Source organism: Ictalurus furcatus, chromosome 22 (assembly GCF_023375685.1).
Source record: "Ictalurus furcatus strain D&B chromosome 22, Billie_1.0, whole genome shotgun sequence".
Taxonomy (NCBI): Eukaryota; Metazoa; Chordata; class Actinopteri; order Siluriformes; family Ictaluridae; genus Ictalurus; species Ictalurus furcatus.
This window is the reverse complement of record NC_071276.1, coordinates 20,079,979-20,101,645: the sequence shown is the minus strand read 5'-3', so window position 1 is coordinate 20,101,645 and position 21,667 is coordinate 20,079,979. Positions and strand designations below refer to the sequence as shown.

Below are 21,667 nucleotides of genomic sequence, written 5' to 3'. Positions count from 1 at the left end.
ACAAACAAACAAACAGACAGCACGGCTTTTAGACACTTAAAGCAAACCTACTGCTCCTGTACGCGGTCTGGTCTTAAAGTCGAACAGGCAGAACCGGGTCAAAAAGAAAGGCTTGTTTAGTATCGCACCGATCCATAATTATGTGTCCTGCTGTTCTGACGTCAGAGTTTAAACATGACACACACCAGCGCCACGCCATGGCTTTAGGAGGGTTTTATTTGTACTGTTCTTCATTAAATCCAAAGATGAAAAAAATAAATAAAATTAAGTTAAAATCACAATCAGAGGAAAATCAATACAGCACCAGTCGTAAAATCATGTGATGTAGGGTTGGAAAACGTTTTAATGGATTCTTCACACAGTGGTGTTAGAAAAGCTTCAAATCTCCAGGTTACACTCCGCTCGGTATTCGTTCCGTTTTTAAAAGAAAAGCATTAGCAGTTAATGGAGAAAGAACACTTTTTCTAACACAATTCCAACAGTAACATTCAAAACTTTACAAAGATTTCAAGTGAACAATAAAATGTACTCCCCCAACCCCCCCCCCCCTTTTTTTTTTTTTTTTTTTTTTTTTTTTTAAATAAACAGATTGTGGTGTTTATTTATTACATTTTTAAATGCATACCCGTCTATTTATTTAAAACGCAGTGTGAATTTTCAGGCAGCTTGCTAGCGAACGTATATATCGTGACACTGATCATTTACTCAAAAGTATCGCGATATATTTGTCCCCTCATCGCTCACGGCCCGGTCCCTGGCGGGTCACGTAACCGGATCTTGTGGTTACGATCTTCCGATCCATATCCGGCGTACGGACACGGACAAAACCTACAGGAAGGTGTAAAGTAACCGGAGCCTACCATTAGTTCTTTTGCTCCAGTGCTGGAAAACTAAATAACTAGAGATTTGCTTAGAGACACACACACACACACACACACACACACACACACACACACACACACACACACACGAATCCCATCCTTCGACACACCAAGTCATTGTTTAGACTTCCATTAGACATTATTTTGAGTATAAACAGAGGTTTTGTCCCTCTCAGTGCAGGAACATGTGGGGGGGGGGACAAGTGGGAGTTTCCCTTTAACGCTGGCAAGGATTCATTTCTGTTAATAAAGCTAGAAACCCTGGGGGAAACAAAAAAAAAAGAAAAAAAAAGAAAAACCCAAACAAAACCCCCTTTCAGCCTGATACCTGTAGTCTCGGGCTTTGAAATGTCGTCTCTTGCCTAAAAGACTGAATGAAAACAGTGCATCCCCCACCCCCCACCCCCCCCCACATACACACACATTATATATTCTCCGACCAGTGGGCATCCTTGTGTCTGGCGTGAGGCTTTGTTGTCGTTTTAAACACAGGTCTGCATGCGTTCTTGGCGAAACACGGCCATAAAACCCCCAGGACTTCACCAGAGGCCCTCACCGAGAGCAGAAACGCTAGCGCTGCCTCGTCTGTAGTCCCACCACGATACCTGTTTCCCAGCGTGAGAGAGCGTGAGGGACTCTCTCAGCGTCTCTTCACCGTCAGTCCATGTTCTGGACGTCCTCGGAGAGAAGGTCCGTGGGTTTGGACGTGCTTCTGGAGTCGAGGAACATGCGCGGGATCTCGCTGCCGAAGTAGATCTTACTGTTAGCAGATATCGCTTTGTACTTTATCATCTGCAGGTACTCGGGAGTCAGCTTCACCTGAGAGACCGCAGGGGGACAAAAGGAGGATTATAGCTTTCCAAAGTCCGCTAGGGGGATAATCCCCGTGTACGAATCGTCGCAATGCTTTTTATTTTATTTTTTTTAAAGATTCTGCACCAACAACTATTTTTTCTTTATAGGACAGACTTAATTTTATTATTTTTCCAAGCAGCGGCTACCCAGACGTAGAGCGACGCGATTATCGGAAGTCGTGTTTTTGCGTTTGACATGGGATTAAATTTGTGCCTTTAAGTTTGACGTTTCAAGAAGGGAATAAAAACACAGTGTGAGAAAGAAATTTGACCTGGTCTTCAAATAAGCAGCATTCTGTAGCGACAGTGTTGTTTCCTTTTCACTAATCTTTACGTTCGCCATTCGGGGACAAACCTCTCGTGTGGGCGGGGCTTAACAGCACTTTACTCTCATTGGCTAGTGAGATTAAAATATTTAAATCTGTAGTGGGGTGTCCGAATGGAAAGGAAAGGCGTTCACTCTGTCGTCGGGAGACCGCAAGTCCGAACCCCGATGGTGTCGCGGCCAAAGAGCGTGCTTTCTGGGTGTCGGGCATGGCTCTACTCGCTCTCCTGTCAACCAGAGCGAGAATAACCCACCATGGGTGTCTGTGTTCATGTATAGTGCCTCGTAGAAAATAAATAAATAAATAAATAAATAAATAAAAAAGTCATGCCTTTCACGGTTAAAATCTGTTTCAGGATGTAGCTCTTTTTTTTTTTAATGTTTGTTTTTTAGCGGTTTTATTTGTGCAGAAAAGAAACGCTCAAAACCCCATGAGTGTTCTCTCACCTTGTTAGCTTCAGCTGCTCTCTGAGCCGTGTAAAAGTCAGCATCTGCTTTAGCTTTCTGCCGAGCGAGAAACGCGCTGTCTAGAGAGAGAGAGAGAGAGAGAGAGAGAGAGAGAGAGAGAGAGAGAGAGAGAGAGAGAGAGAGAGAGAGAGATTGAGAGATCGATCAGGACGTAAGAAATTTAGCTCCAAAACGTTGTTGATCAGTTCGAGAAACGATCTCCGAGATGATAAACACACGGCTTTCCCGCTGTAACGGGACCCGAGGATAACAAGTAAAGCATGTCCATTTTTATTAGCCGTACAAAGTCGTTGAGAAGGTTCTGGAAGGATTTGGACCGCAGCCTGCTCGGAGCTGGAACGTTACGGTGAATGCCATGCCCCGTCCACCGGCATTTGGTGACTCGTTCATGAAAATTACAAGTGAAGTTTCTGAACTTCTACAGAAATGGAAATAAAACCTAAATACTGTAAATCATCAGAAGTCAGAAGTTACACAGCAGTAATACACCAATATTATGCTTAAAATCTTGCCTCTGAAACTGTAAATATTTAAAGCAGATCGATGATATATTTTCCGTCGTTCGTTCTTCTCTAAATCTTGGGCACAAATCAGCTCCACAATATTTATCCCTAGAACTGAAACGACTCAAAAGTGAAATTAAAACACAAACAAAAATATACTTGTGTTTGTATTCCACGAGGTTACAGGGTGGAAAAAACAAACAAACTTTTAATTCAATTTTCGAAGCGACAAACGGTGCAACCTGCAACAAGACATCGATCCAAAAACACCACAGTACACTACAGACGGTATCAAGTTTGGACTAACTTACAACCATAGGCCACGCCCCCTACCCGAGTCTGACAGCGAATTAGACACCGAGAACGAACGAAAGGTGGAGTGATGACCATCTTTAACTCCGTGATGGGAATCGCATCATCACAATTCTCCAGGGCGTTTCTAAAACGTGCATAATGTATATCGTAGAAAAATAAATAAATAAAAAAATAAAAATACATAAATCTTCCAGTAAAACAGCCAGGTTACATTTATAAAAAAAAAAAACAAACATTTGAAGATACTTTATTCAACGGCTACAAGAGTTATTTATATTTATTTATTTATTGCAATTTAAAAAATAAAATTTAACAACTTAAAAATATACCACTGAAACGGGGTGAAAGAAATAAAGATTTACTTTAGACTTCGTTATTTTATCATCATATCTAATGCCTTCAGTGAAGCTGTAATTTAAATTTTTATTTACAACTTTTAAACGAATAAAGACATCACCGTATAATCAGATAAAAGTGAAAATTTATCATGATACTAATATTAGATCATCATCATCATCATCATCATCACCTCCTCCAGCCGCACTACTAACTACTAAAAGACTGATGAATAAGACCGGGTTACGGAGTATGTTCTCGTTATACTCCTCCTCTTGTGGGCGGAGCTTGGTGTTCCCTCCGAGTGTGAAACAGAAACCTGATTGAAGCCATCAGTCGAGACGCATCGTCTTGCCAGATGCTGAGATGAGTGGTCTTATGAGATGGAGGATTTAAATGCCAGTGAATGCGATGGAAACCGAAATAAGCAGTTCTTTCTTTTGGTTCTGTTTTTCTTTCTTTCTTTGGAAGAGTTGAGTTACCCAGGTGCTCAACAGAGCTATAAAGATTAACCTCTGTCCAACATCTTACAGAGTTGGGGCCACGCAACTCCCACAGCTCCTAATCAAATATTTACACTCACGGTCAGACTGCAATACCAAAACGGATGCACACACAATCCGTTTACGCACAAATGTGCTTCTGTTTTTTTAATATCAAAGGATGAGTGTGTTTATTGATGTACAGTGTCCGTCTTTTCCCAGATTCACTATTTTCCAGAACAGCGAGGGAAACAGTGGGGGGGAGGGGGATGTTATGGTATGTTTTGTTTTTCTCTTTTTTTGGGAAAGCCACACTGCTCCGCGCTCAGAACGTGCGCTTCGTAACGCACGAACGCCGCATGAACACGTCTACGAGGAACAATCCGCAATAAAATAGTGAATAACGAGGTACGAAAACAAGTTTACAGGATGCACTTGATCGCTTTATAGCACGTGAAATAACGCGCTACAAATAAAAATACTAACATGATTCCTATACACTGTCGCGAATTCTCCATCCCGATTGGTCGTCAGGCCATCACTTTTCAGTTTTACATTAACGCGTTATCGTTTCTATAGTAACGGCTCGTTCACAGGGACTCGTACAGCGGACGCTCCGATAATAACAAACAGATTATTTATTTGATTTTATTTTAACGTGCGTAATCGTTGATATGGTCGTGTTTCCTGTCATTTACTTAACGTTTCTGGAAGGAGTCTCCAGTGTCAGAGGTAAAGTTGTAAGTAAGTTTTCCGACGAGGAGTTTACGCTTCTTTGCGGTTTCGGGCTTTTGAAAAGAGCTTTTGCTTTTTTTGTCTTAACGTCAAAAGAGAGAGAAAGAGAGAGAGGCTGGTGAGGGAACTAGCGAGAATAGGAACTAGCCGACATATAACTATAAAGGGATAAAAAGTATGATGTGCAGTTTGTTAACGAATTAAAATGGTAATCGTTGGTAAACTGCAGTGGCGTAAGAGGAATAAAACATCAGGACGTACTGTTACGGGAAAAATAATCAACTTTGTCGTGGTAGCGGTAACGCCGCGTGGTCCCACCAGCCAGTCGTTGATTAGTTTACTAGAACAGCACCACGCAGAGGGTTTTATACGCTACATGAGTGCAGCCTGCAGAAAGGACTGGCTACGTACCATCGATTTCTGATATCTTTTTCTCAGTCTCCTTCTCCATCACTTTCTGTTCAAATGTGATCTCGGACACTTGCGCGATCTTCTCTGCCTCTGAAAACACACACAGTGGTATAAACATGAGGTAACACACAGGCCAAATTCCCTGTCATTGATAACAATGGAATAAGAGCGAGGAATATAGCTGTGATGTGCGGCAAAAGGTTGTTGAGCTTCACACAATGGGAAGTGTCTATAAGAAAATAGCACAAGCATTGAAAACGCCCATTTCCACCATCAGGGCAATAATGAAGACGTTCCAGTCGACTGGAAATGTTATGAATCGACCTGGAATTGGACGTGTGTCTGTATCGTCTCGACGCACTGTGAAGAGGCCAAAAAATCTCCAAGGATCACAGCTGGAGAACTGCAGAAGTTAGTTGTGTCTTGGGGTCAGAAAGTCTCCAAAACTACAATCTGAAGTCACCTACATCGCCACAAGTAGTTTGGAAGGGTTTCAGGAAAAAAGTCTCTCCTCTCATCCAAAAACAAACTCGAGCTCTTCAGTGTGCAGACACTACTGGAACTTCAAATGGGATCGGGTTCTACGGTCAGATGAAACCAGCATAGAGCTTTTTGGTAATAAACACCAGAGGTGGTTTTGGAGCACACAGAGAGGTAGACATATGGAAAAGTCCCTCATGCCCACGGTTAAATATGGAGGTGGATCTTTAATATTTTGGGCTGTTTTTCTGCCAGAGGACCTGGACATTTTGTTAGGATACATGGCATCATGGACTCTATCAAATATCAACAGATATTAAATGAAAACCTGACTGCCTCTGCCAGAAAGCTTCAAATGGGCCGTGGTTGGATCTTCCAGCAGGACGATGATCCAAAACATCATCAAAATCAACACAGAAACGGTTTACTGACCACAAAATCAAGGTCCTGCCATGACCATCCCAGTCCCCTGACCTGAACCCCATAGAAAACCTGTGGGGTGAACTGAAGAGGAGAGTCCACCAGCGTGGACCTCCAAATGTGAAGGATCTGGAGAGGTTCTGTATGGAGGAACGGTCTCAGATCCCTCGCCATGTATTCTCCAACCTCATCAGGCGTTATAGGAGAAGACTCAGAGCTGTTATCTTGGCAAAGGGAGCTGGCACAAAGTACTGGCTAAAAGGGTGCCAATAATTGTTGCACACATATTTAATAAAGAGATTTATTTAATAAAGAGATATATATAAACACACACGGTATCTCACAAAAGTGAGTACACCCCTCACATTTGTATAGCAAATTGTAGCAAAGTGTCATTTCTTCAGTGTTGTCACATGAAAAGATATAATCAAATATTTATGAGAATGTGATGGGGGTATATATATATATATATATATATATATATATATATATATATATATATATATATATATAAATAAAAACCTGTGTTGTGTTTGCTCTCACGGATATCAAAAAACTACAGAGTATTTCTGTGAATTTTTTGAACAAAAGATCAAAACGTTAAACAATAAAGAATTTTTCATTACATTCTTTGCTCATATTTACCAAAGGTGCCAATATTAGTGGCGGGCGCTGTAAGTATATCCACACTATGAATAAACCAGTAATTAATAAACCACAAAGAACAGAACTGCTCACAGAACTGCTCACCAATCACAGCTCGTTTCCTCTCAGTCTCCGCCTCCTTCTCTACCACCTTCTGAGTCTCCACTGCAATTAGCAGCTTGGTTCGCTCCGTTTCCCTGAGACACACACACACACACACACACACACACACACACACACAAGTATTAACACATGCTCCACAAAATCCCCAAAGACATGACCGGCACATAAACAATACACAGACACACTCCAGGGTTACAGAGTACCCACATTCTCTGAGAAGAAATTCTTTAAAACGTATGGGCACTTAAAAGAACTCTCTCTCTCTCTCGCTCACACACACAATGTAAATAATCAAATTGGGAGATTAAATAAATACAATAAAAAACAATAAAATAAATAAATAAATAAAACGCTGGTTGTCCAGGTCCCCGTGAAGGAGCCGTTACCATAGAAACGTATTAAAATGTCACCTTCTGACCAACCAGAACCCAGAACTGGTGTGAACGTCATCGTGCTTGCTGGATATTGCGAAAAAACTTACATGAGCTCGTAGTTTCTGCGGATGGACTCGGGGATGTTGGGTTTAGTCACACGGACAGCCTGAAAGAGTGCGTGGGAGAGAGAGGGGGGGAGAGAGAGAGAGAGAGAGGGAGGATGATTACTCATTATAAGGATCTCTACACACGCAGAAGAGAAGTGAGTGCATGACAGAGCATGAGGCAGAAAGCATGTGTCTGTTTTCTTGTGACTGAGCTCATTCTTATTCTAGTGGATGGGGGTGAGAATCCTGCCAGATTATGCAACCATCTTAAAAGGAGTCCTGCACAGTGGCCTCCATTTACTGTAAGACGGGGAGGAACAGACGAGAAGAGAAGGGAGTTTTATAGTGCAACAAAAGCTTTATTAAAAAGCAGCGGCAAAAATCCTCACACAAAAACTAGAAAAAAAAAGCCACCACAGATCTTCTGAAAGGCTCTCATTGACCGCGCGCTGAGAAACACTAAAATCATTCAAGTGAAGAAAAACCAAAAGTGATTTTTATACTTTCCTTTTCACTCAGAGCCTCATTCTGCTGCAGGAAGCGAAGATTAGCAATCCCCCGGCACGGTCAAAGCTCGCGCAGAACGCTTAATACGAGTGTGTCGAGCTGTTAAGAGTGAAACCATCCACCACGGGGGTGGGTTCGTGATGAAGAGGAGTTACTGTTACCACCCTCAAGTGCTTTTAAAAAAGTGGTTTTTTTGGGGGGGGGTTTTTTAAAGTACAATTTCATTTTAAATAAAGAAACATCATGCTTTTTGTCCGTTTACGGTTACATTTAATGTTGAAAAGTTCCTTTTCTCACTCACGTACGTTATAGCAGCTATAAACAGTAGCGCGCACACACACTTTATAATCGACATCCATTAACACACATCCATCACCTGCTCTTCTTTCAGTACTGATCCTGTATAATGGCAGCATTAACGTGCCATGAATCAGTTAATAAACATCAGGAAGAAAGCCTTTAAGCCTTTAAGCCGTGTTCAGACACACAGCTAAGTCGGATTTCTGGGCATTCGAAATCTGAAAGCCTTCACGTGAAATCCTGTCGTAACTGTACGATCCGCGCGTCAAACTAGTAATCATTACGTAAACCCTCCCCCGATCCACACCGTGTACACGCCTACGTCGTTAGTACAGCGAACAGTCTGGACCCGCGAGCAAATACGACTGCATTCCCAACAAGATTGGATCACGGGGAATGTGGAGACTTGAAAAGCAGTTCTTTTTAAAGAAAAAAAAAACAAAGAACCAAAAAAACGGAATTCATTTTGGCCAGGAGGTGGAGTGGGCGTTAGTGATGTGTAGTGGGCGGAGCAAGCTACTCGAAAAAGCTTGAGTGCAGTTCAAATTTAAGGTCCTTTTACGTTGAGGGCGATTAAGCGACGAGAAGGTTTGACGCCATCACGCTCTTGAATTGAAACAATAGATCCTTTTTGTCCAGTGTGGCGATTTCTTTCCTCTCGCTCGGCGACGAGACGGGCCGTCCAATGATATAAGAGCTTTAGATAACGTGCCCGGACACACCGCTGTTGCACAAAAGGGCGAGACAGGTGGCGCTATAGCTCAGAAAGCCGTCTTAAAGACCAGTGAAGGAGAGTACTCCGGAAGAGGGAAGACATTGTCATCATTTGCCAAGTTTCCATCCACTTTTTGCACATTTCCGTTATCGACAAAGTGAAAGCGCATAACAGTTCAGAAATTTGCAACAAAAAAATTAAATAAATAAATAGAACAGAGATGGGGGAGATTCTGGGTTTGGATTGTTATTGTGACATCTTCCTCAAATGTTGCGATTTTAATCCATTTCCCTTACGCAAAACAAACAAAAAAATAATCCATGAAGGAAATCTCTCCCCAGAAGATACATTTTTATTTATTTCTTTATTATAATTGAAAACTCTGAACCCGACAAAAACACTAATAAAGAGCAGAAGTTTTTTTGGCCGTGCCCCTGGCTCACAGACACAAATACACCAAGACTTTTGGCTGAAAACTGTGAGAAAGTGTAGAGAACAGCATGTGTGTGTTCTGTGTCGGATTATAAACTCATACTTCGCAAACAGCAGCCAGGTTTTGTCCTGCGTGTGCTTGTCTCAAACTGAAGGAGAGATCAAGGTTTAATCAGAACGTTAAGAAGAGACGTTTCCTTCAAAACATTGCTTACTGTTTCAGTGCCAGTGGCAAACTCTCAAACGAAGAAGCTCTTAATTAAAATACCAAGAGACAATCAACACCAGCTTCGGAAATCTGAACACTCGATCTGACTCGAGATCAGAGGCGAGCGGTTTGGCATCCGGATCCGGAACTCATCTAAAAAGCGATGGCGTTCTTATCCAAGCGGCGGTATTACCGTAACGTCCGGACTATAAGCCGCTACTTTTTTCACACGCTTTGAACACTGCGGCTTAAACAACGACGCGGATAATTTATGGATTTTTACGGGCTAACGAGCTTCATGCCGCCAAAACATTTAGTACCGTTCGGGAAAAAAACCCATTTACGGTACGTATTTAATTAAAAGTTAAAAAAATCTTCCTGTATAACATCTTTCTGTGTAAATGTCTCATGTTACAACGTGGACACCTGCGGCTTATAGACAAGTGCGGCCTATATACATGTACAAATGTTTTTCTCTTTTTAAAGTTAGCGGGTGCGGCTTATATTCATGTGCGCTCAATAGTCCGAATATTACGGTAGTCAGATACGATACTATAACGTCATCTGCAAACCTGAAGGAAAAGACAAACATCTGAGGTCAGAAAGGAAGAAACCACAGCGGAGGGAACGGACTGGAACCAGAACATGGTTTAGTGGCGTAAAGCAGAGGAAAGTGAACGGGACGCGTGCAAGAAAGCGTACAGGTCCGTCTCGGTGTAATGCAAAATGACTATATCGAATTAGTAGAAAAGAATACGACGGAACAAAATAACATTTAAAATAATAATCATAGCTAAATAACGTGAAAAGACAACAGGATAGATTAGAACAAAAGGTTCATGACAATATCATGTGAAAAGTACAGAATAAAAGAAAACAGAAGAGGAGTCATCTTCTGAACCGGACCTGAATGATGAGACCGGGAGCCATACGGGTCAGATCCTCCTGCAGGGTGAGCTTCAGGTTCTCATCAATCTGATCTGTAACACACACACACACACACACACACACACACACACAATACACTCATAAACCTGCAATTATATAACAATAAAACAAATATCACACAACTATATAAATATCATTATTGAATAAGCTATAATCATAATTCTAAAATGCAACTCCAAAATAAAAAAAATAAACAATCATTAGTAATAATAAAAAAAACAAAAACATTCAAACATGTCATGTTTCTATGCATTCGATCACTGCGACATGCTTTATGTAATCTGTTGTCCATCTGAGCAGAGGAGGTTGTTGGCGTGGTGGTGTTTCTTACCGAACAGGCCGATGTAAACCTCCTGAAGCGAGTGTACGCTGCAGAACTGGTTCAGCTCATGGTGCACTTTGTTGAATATCAAAGCCTTGTCGTAGTCCACCGTGTAGTTCCTCACAATGTCATACACTGCGCAGGGAGAAGAAAGAGAGGAACCATGATGAACTGAATGCCTACACGTGCATATACAATCTCTCTCACACTCACACACACACACCTGACGGCTTTAAAATGTCCCGTTTACACAAAATGTCGCCCATCAACAACGACATGTTTAATGCCTGAGCATAACGCAGTGTCCAATAGGAGCATGGACAGAAGGACGTCACAGAGCGAAGAACAGTCGTAGCTCCAAATCGTTTACTTTCTCTGCACAACAGGTAGAGGGGCGTGGCCTAGAGTTCGAACGCTGCATCTGTGTATTTTTTTTGTTTTTTTTTTTTAAATCACTGGGACTCTTTCAGAAACCTTTTAGAAAGGTTGTGTGTAAATATAATCGCAGGCTGAACCCATGAAAAAATTCACAGGATTACCAAAGGGCCAATCGGAATTAGCCAGGTACACGGGATTTCATTTTGATAACCAGGAGTCACTTTCTCTCAGGTCATGAACACAAAACGAAAATGTTCGTTAATCGATTGGTTATAAGGAATCTCAGGACTGAAAGGTTTTTTGCTCCTAATCAACTACAGTTTCATGGACGTAAATGCTCCTGCAAACTATTTAGGAATAAATTTGACTGCATGGAGATTGATAAACCAGGCGGAATGTCACTGGATATCACAGCTAATGTTTAAATTTACTGTATTAGCAACGTTAGCCTTGTGTCTGGAGTACTAAACCACAACATGGACTCCGTTCGGGGTAAATATTACATTCTGGGTGTTTCATGAGCTAGTATAGAGATGAAACGCAAGTTAATTTACCAGCTCCGGGTACGAGGTAGTTCACCACTTCAATCCGATCGAAGTGGATCATCACTCCACCACTGCAAGAAAGACAGGACAAAAAATATCCGTTAATCAGACTGTAACGAGGAACTAACATCATAAATTGTTTTTACTTTCGCCTTGACACAGAGATCCGTTAGCAGGGAACGTGACTGTTCATTGCTTTAGGTCGCAGATGTTTTCTTACCTTGTGCCACACGGAATGTTCTTCACTTCGTCCGTCTGAAGTGTGGTCTGTGAAATCAAACAGTCTTTTAATGAACTGTAATGAACTTTACGTGCAGCTGGCTGCGTGGTTTCACTTTCAGACGCCGCACACGCCCCTCCCTACCACACGTAACAGTAGATCCGATTTCCGTCGAGACCGGCTGGAATTTGGCAGTGAAGCCTGACGAGATACGATTAACTTGAATTAACTGTAGTACGGTGTAACTGTACCGTCTTCCAGTGGAAACCACCACCCGGATTATAAAATTATTAATTAGACAAATACGTCTCGATTACCTTTTACAGTACTCCATGAATTCCCATCTCGTATTTTAAATAAATAAATAAATAAATAAACAAACAAATAAAAAGTTTGTTAACATTCACATTCAAAGAGGCCCGAGAGAACAGGAAAGAAGTCACTTTAGTTTATGTGGTTGGTGTAAAAGAGGAGTGACGCAAGCACATGGCTAACACCGATTGGTCTTTTAGTGGCCCTGACTACATTTAATACCCGATTGGTTCTTTCGGTTTTTTTTTTTTTGTATTATTGAGGTCTCCTCTACCAACATTTTGTCCTGACCACCTTGAAACAGCCAAAAGAAAACGGAAAAATAAATCTCTTGCAGTTGGTGGTAAAAACCCACACAGAAGAAGAAAAAAGAACTAACTAAATAAATAAATAAACAAACAAACAAATAAAGTTGACAAAGAGCTGTCCAGAGCAACACCACAACAGGAATGAAAAAAAATGCACACTGCCATCACAGGGTGCGTTTTATATTTCTTTTAACCCTAGGCCAGGATTCTTTTACACAATCAGATATACCCAACAGCATGAATCCTGTATAAAGGTGTGTGTGTGTGCGTGTGTCTCTCACCTGTACGGGCTTGTAAGTGGTGATAAAGGGCAGCATGAGGTGAAAACCCGGGCCGCTGGTTGCAGTTAACAGAGCTCCACCTCTGAGAATCAAAACACAACACAATTTAACTCGGCACTTTAAGACTCTGAAGATGCTCCTGGCGAGCATGTGGAGAAAGACGTTTCTGTTTTTTTCCTTAATCACCAGCAGGTTTTACACGTAATACTACAGAACGTGAGTGCGTTTAAAGCGCTGCCAGCGACTGTGTTTTGTTTTGGCCCCCTCCCCCTCCCCCCTCCACCGCCATCACAGCACAGCTTCCCAAGCTGAAAAATATTTAAGTTGACATCAAGCCCGACCAATCAGGGCACAAGTGGTGAGGGATGAAGGAGAGAAACAGGCATGGCAGAGGGCCGATGAGGCTTAATAACGAGTGAAAATGAAATTCTGCAGAAGTTTCGCACGTCTCTTTGACAATATTCCACTGAGAATAATAAATCTAAGCTGTCACTGAGAGATAAATGCACGGAAGCCTCTGATATCCAAGTGCCTCGAGAAGCTGATCCTGGCACATATTCAGAGCATCACTGGCTCCAGTCTGGACCGGTATCAGCTTGCTTATTGAGTAAACAGTTCAACAGACTACCTTGGAGCACCTGGATTTCAACACGGTCATCCCCAATGCACTGGTGTCCAAACTACACAGCCTAGGCCAAAGCACAGCTGTCTGCAGCTGGACTCTGGACTTCATGACCAACTGTCCCCAGAACGTCAGGTTAGGAAAGCACACATCCTCCACTCTCACCCTGAATAATGGCGTTCCACAGGGACGTGTGTCGAGCCCTCCGCTGTATGTACTCTTCACCCATGACTGTCTACCTGCGCATGCGACAAACACCATTGTGAAATTCACACAAGGACACGACAGTCATCGGTCTGATCGCAAATAACGATGAGGCTACATACAGGGACGAGGTACAAAACCTGACAGCTTGGTGCTTTTAGTCAGTACTCTGTGCTAGCTCCCTCTGCCAAGATAACAGCTCTGAGTCTTCTCCTATAACGCCTGATGAGGTTGGAAAATACATGGCGAGGGATCTGAGAGCGTTCCTCCGTACAGAATCTCTCCAGATCCTTCACATTTGGAGGTCCACGCTGGTGGACTCTCCTCTTCAGTTCACCCCACAGGTGTTCTATGGGGTTCAGGTCAGGGGACTGGGAGGGTCATGGCAGGACCTTGATTTTGTGGTCAGTAAAATGTTTACATTACTAGCAAGCAATATTCAGTAAAAAAAAGAAAAGAAAGAAGGTTTACATTTAAAGGGGTCATATGATGATTTTAAAAGCTCATTATTTTGTTTACTGGGTGTAATCGAATTGGTTAACATGCTTTAATGTTTAAAAAAAAAAAAAAAAAAAAAAAACTAACTTTTTACATTCCGGTCTCTCCAAAGCCCCTCCTCCTGAAAAGCCCAGAGTGCTCCGATTGGCCAGCTGACCTGTTGTGTTGTGACTGGATGAAAACCTCAAGCGTGTGTCAGAAATGTAACGCCCCTTACCAGAATCACGAGCTTCAGCTTCAAAGCAATTATAAACAATTAATAAATAACGTTGTCAGTTTTACCGTATCGGTCTGAAACGCGGGCGATCGAGCAGATCGATCAGAACCAACTTTTCACTCACGACTTGAGCAGAACGGTTCACAGTGGTAAATTTTTATTTTGTAACTCTCTTACCTTCCGGAAACGATGCTATGACTGTTTATAACGGTTAATAATGGTTGTCTTCTTCACTGCAACAACTTTATGTCCTGAAGTGACAACATAAATACACAGTTTAAAAAAATTTAATGAATTAAAAAAGGTTTAAATTATGGCGGCATTATGCTGATATTTCATATTGTGACGTAGGCGGTTGCGGAAGTAATACGTGGGCTTGGAACGTGGAGTTTGAGGCGGGTCTGGAGCACAAACCTGTTAGATATCTGTTAGATAGAATAAACCCCTTTGTGGGAGACTATGAGCTTTGTAACTTTGCAGATCTTATACATGCACAAACAGATACATTACACACACCATATAACCCCTTTAAACAAACAAACAAACAAACAAATAAATAAATAAAAACACACAACAGCACTCCATGTGGACAGAAACTGTAAGTTCACTTCTCAACATTTCAAAAATCCTTCATCCCCCCACCCCCCCCCCCCCCCCAAAAAAAAATAATGTGTTTTTTACATTTATTTATTTATTTATTTATTTTTATTTTTTTACATATGACAGCGCAGTTAGAGGGCATTGTTATACTTTGAGAAGCAAACAAACAGTAATGTTACAAAAACATTAGCAGGTTTCTAACTAATATATAAAACATCAACTGAATTTGTTTTTCCTAAATGCGTGAGGGACGACACTTTAAAGCGGTGGTGTGTCCATGTTGCGTGTAGGAAGTGAGTGTGTGTACCGTAGTCCATTGCACTTTGACTTTAATGTCTGGAAAGCACATAAGAATTTGTGTCTTAAGGCTACAGCGCCATCTGCTGGACAGAGTCACGGTTGCACTTCTCTGGTTGTGGTTGTAGTAATCATCTTCTCTTCTACATTTTGGATTTTTTGTTTAAAGTACACAGCTTCGCTGTGATGTAAATATGATGTAGATCACATTACACCTGCACAATTATGAATGACCAGTAAAGAGAGTAACAGGGTGTGTGTATGAGCATAAGTTCAGGAAAGCTAAAAGCAAAAGATAGATCAGAAACAAAAACCAGACTTTCAAACCCAAGTATTAATAATAATAATAATAATAATAATAATAATAATTTCAAGAACTGACCCAAAAGTCAGTAAACGCTGAGAAACGTGATGTATTAACTTTAATTCAGAGTGAATATGGACGTATATTCAATAACACAACTCCATCAGATGATGCTGTAGCTTTGAGACAGAGCTGGTGTATATTTAATAATCATAGTTAACTCTACGATTATTTTATGCGCACGTGTAGTCGAGTGTCACCTGTAATAAACAGCCATGTGTCCTTCATCGATCTTGTGAACGGCAGAAAACAGTGCGGCGCCTCCGATGGCCAGGATCACCGACACCACGGCTCCTGCTGTCATCCTGACCTGCTGAGGACAAAGACACGCGGAGATGTAACTCTACAATCATTCCATAGTCCCACAGGTACACTGTGTACGACATCTGCACCCTATCTAGTGCACTACATGTCCAAGGAGGAATCAACAGGACTACGTATGCGGTAAAATATGGCATCCAGATCCTATGTAGTGCACTGTGTTCAGGAAGGAGTCATAGGTTATGGACTACATAGGGTGTAAAATATACCTTAAACACACTATCTAGTGCACTATATGTCCAATATGGAGCCAGATACAGAGTATACACCCTATCTAGTGTACTATATGTCCAATATGGAGCCAGATACAGAATATACACCCTATCTAGTGTACTATATGTCCAATATGGAGCCAGATACAGAGTATACACCCTATCTAGTGCACTATATGTCCAATATGGAGCCAGATACAGAGTATACACCCTATCTAGTGTACTATATATCCACTATGGAGCCAGATACAGAGTATACACCCTATCTAGTGTACTATATGTCCAATATGGAGCCAGATACAGAGTATACACCCTATCTAGTGTACTATATGTCCAATATGGAGCCAGATACAGAGTATACACCCTATCTAGTGCACTATATATCCAATATGGAGCCAGATACAGAATATACACCCTATCTAGTGTACTATATGTCCAATATGGAGCCAGATACAGAGTATACACCCTATCTAGTGCACTATATATCCAATATGGAGCCAGATACAGAGTATACACCCTATCTAGTGCACTATATATCCAATATGGAGCCAGATACAGAATATACACCCTATCTAGTGCACTATATATCCAATATGGAGCCAGATACAGAGTATACACCCTATCTAGTGCACTATATGTCCAATATGGAGCCAGATACAGAGTATACACCCTATCTAGTGCACTATATATCCAATATGGAGCCAGATACAGAGTATACACCCTATCTAGTGCACTATATGTCCAATATGGAGCCAGATACAGAGTATACACCCTATCTAGTGTACTATATATCCAATATGGAGCCAGATACAGAGTACACACCCTATCTAGTGCACTATATGTCCAACATGGAGCCAGATACAGAATATACACCCTATCTAGTGTACTATATGTCCAACATGGAGGCAGATACAGAATATACACCCTATCTAGTGCACTACATGTCCAATATGGAGCCAGATACAGAGTATACACCCTATCTAGTGCACTATATGTCCAACATGGAGGCAGATACAGAATATACACCCTATCTAGTGCACTATATGTCCAATAGTGAGTTATTTTAAACCCAAACCAAAAACCTATTCATTTTTTTGTGTCAATGTTTGGAAAGCAAGCTAAGTGCTTCGTCACTAGCACTAGCACTAGCACTAAAGGAGCTTACCTTGATAACTAGCTTAACTAGCTTAACTAGCCAACCTTTTGACCGTTAGCAGGTTGCTAGCTAGCTCGTTTGAGTGTCACAACTTAAAACGTTTCTTTCCCAAACATTTCGTGATCGGTCCATTTAACATTCCGCACAAATTCAACACAATTCCCGCCGCTAATCCACGGTTCAACTGAAGCGAACTGGAACAAAACACTGCATTACCTGTACAAGTTAATTCAGATAATCCCGTTTTGACACCTGAGCGTCTCAAACTCTGTGTGGTGTAATAACACACGATTACGTCCTTCGTCACCGGAAGTTCCCGCTGCTTCCTGGTTCTCCGTGCGGTTCCCGCTTTTTGTCGACAGATGCCGCCAAAGCCAAAGCTAGTGTTAGCATGGCGGTTTCCAGTTCAGTTTCAGTCAGTTTACAGAGAGTTTTAAAAACTACTGTCTCATTTAAAAACATATATATAGCTAAAAGGACGTTTAATAAGATATATTCTTTGTGTATATAATTTACAATATAAATTTATACGTATATAATTTACTAAACATGAAGTAATTTTAAAAAAAATAAGACCAGAAGGCCTGTGGCATTGTTTAAGCACTAAATCCATCACATAATTAAAGTTGTATACTATATATTAATGATAACCACGGATACTTATCCAGGATTCAGTGCACTTAAGATGAAGAGGAATTCACTATGAAACACGTTCTTATTTTAAGCTCAATTTACAATCATTACACTTAAAGGTGTAATCATCAATATTTCTAATTTCTTACTAGTGCAAATAACATGAAAAATTTTGTCCAAATTATGATATATAATATCCATCTCCTATACCGCTTATATACTTCTACACTGGGTCGAGGGGAACCTGGAGCCTATCTCAGGGAGCACTGGGCACAAGGCAGGGTACACCCTGGAGTAGTATACACCCTATCCAGTGCACTATATGTCCAATATGGAGCCAGATGCAGAGTATATACCCAGGGTGCCAATCCATCACACTCACATACACATTCACACACCTACAGACACTTTGGACATGCCAATCAGCCTCCCATGCTGGGGGAAACCGGAGTACCCGGAGGAAACCCCCACAGCACAGGGAGAACATGCAAACTGCGCACACACAGGGCCGCAGCGGGAGTCGAACCCCCAACCCTGAGGCGAACGTGCTAACCACTAAGCCACCGTGCACCCGTAATAAATAATAGTTTAAGTATTACGTAATTAAAAACAAAAACCCAGTTTGGAAACCTAGCTTCCAGTCCAGAATGTTTGTTTGTATTTGGATCGGCTTCTTGTCAGTCATTTTATAGCTTCACATCCTCATAAATCATTATCGCATGTTTATAGAGTCGTAACTCAGCTTTCAATCAGTCAAACTTCCGAGTGCGCATAAAAATGATGTCATGACAGTCCTTTGCGAACGCTAACTCTAGCTGAACCACCATCATTTTTGGAGGGGAGCTTTGTGTACATGGGTGAAAATAAAGGGTTGGCTCAATGAGTAAAAAAAATAAAAATAAATAATCATTCAAATGTTGTTCAGCTCCACCCATTTAACCGTTAAAAACCTATTTTCTCAACAAATCTTATCTTTAAGACAAACATGTACTCTCACTTCCTTTGATACCAAAACAATTCATACCAAAGCATCATATTTGCGAGGATGAAACTCTTCTCTCTGAATGCTCAAAATACCCAACAATGTCATAAAGGAACCCTACAGGTCTCCTTCACATGATTTCAACATGTTTAGCAAAAACATTAAGGGGTTAAGCAATACAAATAAATAAATCTGTCCCATACACACACCAAAACCATAAAACCAAAGTCCCGCCTCACACTGTTCGCTTCCAAATATGTAAAATGGCGGCAAAAAGCTATCACTACCCCGGAACAATATTTCATCACGATTTTGAAAACGTGCTCGCCGTTCCTCTTGCTAGACATATATAAATATCATTAGCATTTTTGCATGGCTTATCATGAAAGGGTACTTTGGTATTTTGGCGACTAAATCTAAATCGAATCACCTTGAACCAGACAGAAAAGGTGTTTTATGCTAAACCTCCACAACACAGCTGGCCTACATTCCTACCAGCTTGGAATCAGTCGAACTGCCTACAGCGTTGGCTGTGTTTCCATCGTAAAGCTTAACCTCCCTCAACCTGACTACAGGGGGAAACATGAGAACCCTGCATGACCTGCTCTTTGGTGCCGTGGTGGTAAATTTATGTTGAGCACCTTTAAACAAAGCAAGAATGAGAGAAGAAGAGAGGGAGGGAGAGAGAAGACTTGGCGGAACACAATGAGCGAAAAGAAGTTTGTCAGAGTTCATTAAGTATCAGGGGAAGATCTGCGGGGCTGGCAAGGCGAGGCGCGCCGGGGGCCGGGCGCCATTAATCACGTCTGACAGCGAAGCGGGCACGCCGAGACGCTGCTCGTGATTACAGAGAAGGGTCCTGAGCGAATTGGTCGGTTTGCCGAACAGAAACCCGAGACGAGGAGGCAAGAAAGCGGAACCAAAGAGCTCTCGACCTGCATTACTCTCATTGGCCCCCGTTTTTCATGGCGAGACCCCTTTCCTGTTTCGAAACAATCACGGCCACGTGGGAGCGAATGAGCCGAGGTGATGAGTTGCCAAAGCAAGGTCGCTCTGCTCTCGAGCGTTCGCCTTCATGTTTATGGTTTTGTAACTGGCACAGTCATGTCAAATCAGAGTGGAAGATTGATAGAGAAATGAAAAGAAAGGGAAAAAAACAGAAAGTGGTTCAAGTAGGGTCCTGCGTTCCTCCTGTGTACGAGACTTGACTTGACAGAAGTCAAATATTCCAAAGCGCTGACTGCGTTCGTGATGCAATGTCGGCGTTTCGCAATATAGAGAAAACCAAATGAGATTAAAGGTCAGTAATTCTGACCCAACACGTCTGAGGAAAATGTCAGTAAGCCTATCAAGTTTGTCTGGTTTCCATGGTTACTGTGCCTTTACCTTGTCTTTGACTAGTGGTTATGTTCTAGCTAGCTAAATTGTTAGCCTGACCTCCACTTAAATAACAGCAAGGACTCATTTTCCTTGTTATTTACCAGTAAAACTGGAGTAAATGTTGATATTCTCAATTATTTTGTGTCATATCCTGTGTCACGGTGCCTTTACATGTGCTTATTAACAGCAAATCTTCACTAAAATTCCAAAAAGAAGTCTTTTTCTTTATAAAACTGAGGTAAATGTTGATATTCCCACTTGTTTCGTCTTGTTTCCACAGTCACTGTGTCTTTACCCTGTCTGTATAAAACATCTACAGTGATATGCTAGCGAGATAAGTCGCTAATCAGATGAACAGGTAAATACCAGCAAGAAGTCTTTTTTTTCCATTGTAATCTACCAACAAAACTGAGCTAAATGCCAAGATTCCTAATTGTTTCATCACCTTTTTTCATTGGCAGTGTCTTTAGCAGCATTAGCAGTGATGTGCTAGCAAGTTAAATGGTTATCTTGCTTTACTAATAATAGAGAAAAGTCTTTCATCATCCATTCGAAAGCACCAGAAATTTTCACACAGTTCAGAGTTGATGATTTGTGATGCAATGCTGTCATTTCTCAATATGCTAGCGCGCCCAATGCTAAGTGTGATACTGTGCGATTTTAGCCGTATCACCTTTTCTTAATAATTTACCAATAAAACTGAAGTAAATGTTCATATTCCCAATTGTTTTGCCTTGTTTCCAACGTCACTGTGCCTTCACATTGTATGTTTATGGGACACAAAGGACACAAACTAGCTACACACTAGTGCTAGCTAGTTCAACCAGAGGTTTGCTAGCTAGGCTAGCTAGATTTCTTCGAGGATTTTTCACTGCTAAACTACTGGTTAGCACGTTCGCCTCACACCTCCAGGATTGGGAGTTCGATTCGATTCCTGCCACAGCCCTGTGTGTGTGTGTGTGTGTGTGTGTGTGTGGAGTTTGCATGTTCTCCCCGTGTTGCGGGGGTTTCCTCCTGGTACGCCGGTTTCCTCCCCCAGTCCAAAGACATACACGGTAGGCTGAGCGGCATGTCCAACGTGTCCATAGTGTATGTGATTGTGCCCTGCGATGGATTGGCACCCCGTCCAGGGTGTACCCCGCCCTGTGCCCATGCTCTCTGGGATAGTCTCCAGGTTCCCCCGACCCAGTAGGATAAGCGGTATAGAAAATGGATGGATGGATGGATGGAGTTCACTGCTAATGCA

General features: G+C 41.7%; 1 protein-coding gene across 2 annotated transcripts; it reads right to left on the bottom strand.

Annotated features, from left to right (window-relative positions):
• Positions 1-578: 578 nt before the first annotated feature.
• On the bottom strand, positions 579-17,764 carry erlin2 (ER lipid raft associated 2). 2 transcript variants are annotated; one of them, XM_053610250.1, is made up of 12 exons: positions 17,643-17,764; positions 15,938-16,050; positions 12,936-13,017; positions 12,035-12,081; positions 11,824-11,885; positions 10,901-11,026; positions 10,528-10,601; positions 7,460-7,518; positions 6,961-7,052; positions 5,311-5,400; positions 2,508-2,587; positions 579-1,700 (listed from the first exon to the last, which is right to left on the bottom strand). In XM_053610250.1, exons 2-12 carry the CDS (start codon positions 16,039-16,041, stop codon positions 1,539-1,541), a joined length of 978 nt encoding a protein of 325 aa, XP_053466225.1. In that variant the 5' UTR covers positions 16,042-16,050; positions 17,643-17,764; the 3' UTR covers positions 579-1,538. The 2 variants fall into 2 exon arrangements, with proteins under 2 accessions (XP_053466225.1, XP_053466224.1); XM_053610249.1 differs by having other exon boundaries at positions 15,938-16,047; positions 17,643-17,762.
• Between the last annotated feature and the right edge of the window lie 3,903 nt (positions 17,765-21,667).

What these genes read in the sequence shown, in the direction of transcription:
- erlin2 (XM_053610250.1), bottom strand. Translation starts at nt 16,041, where the DNA reads ATGACAGCAGGAGCCGTGGTGTCGGTGATCCTGGCCATCGGAGGCGCC. An exon ending in CCACTTACAAGCCCGTACAG is followed by an intron (nt 12,082 to 12,935) that starts GTGAGAGACACA and finishes TTGATTTCACAG; the next exon opens with ACCACACTTCAGACGGACGA. An exon ending in GAGGAAACGAGCTGTGATTG is followed by an intron (nt 5,401 to 6,960) that starts GTGAGCAGTTCT and finishes GTGTGTTTTCAG; the next exon opens with AGGCAGAGAAGATCGCGCAA.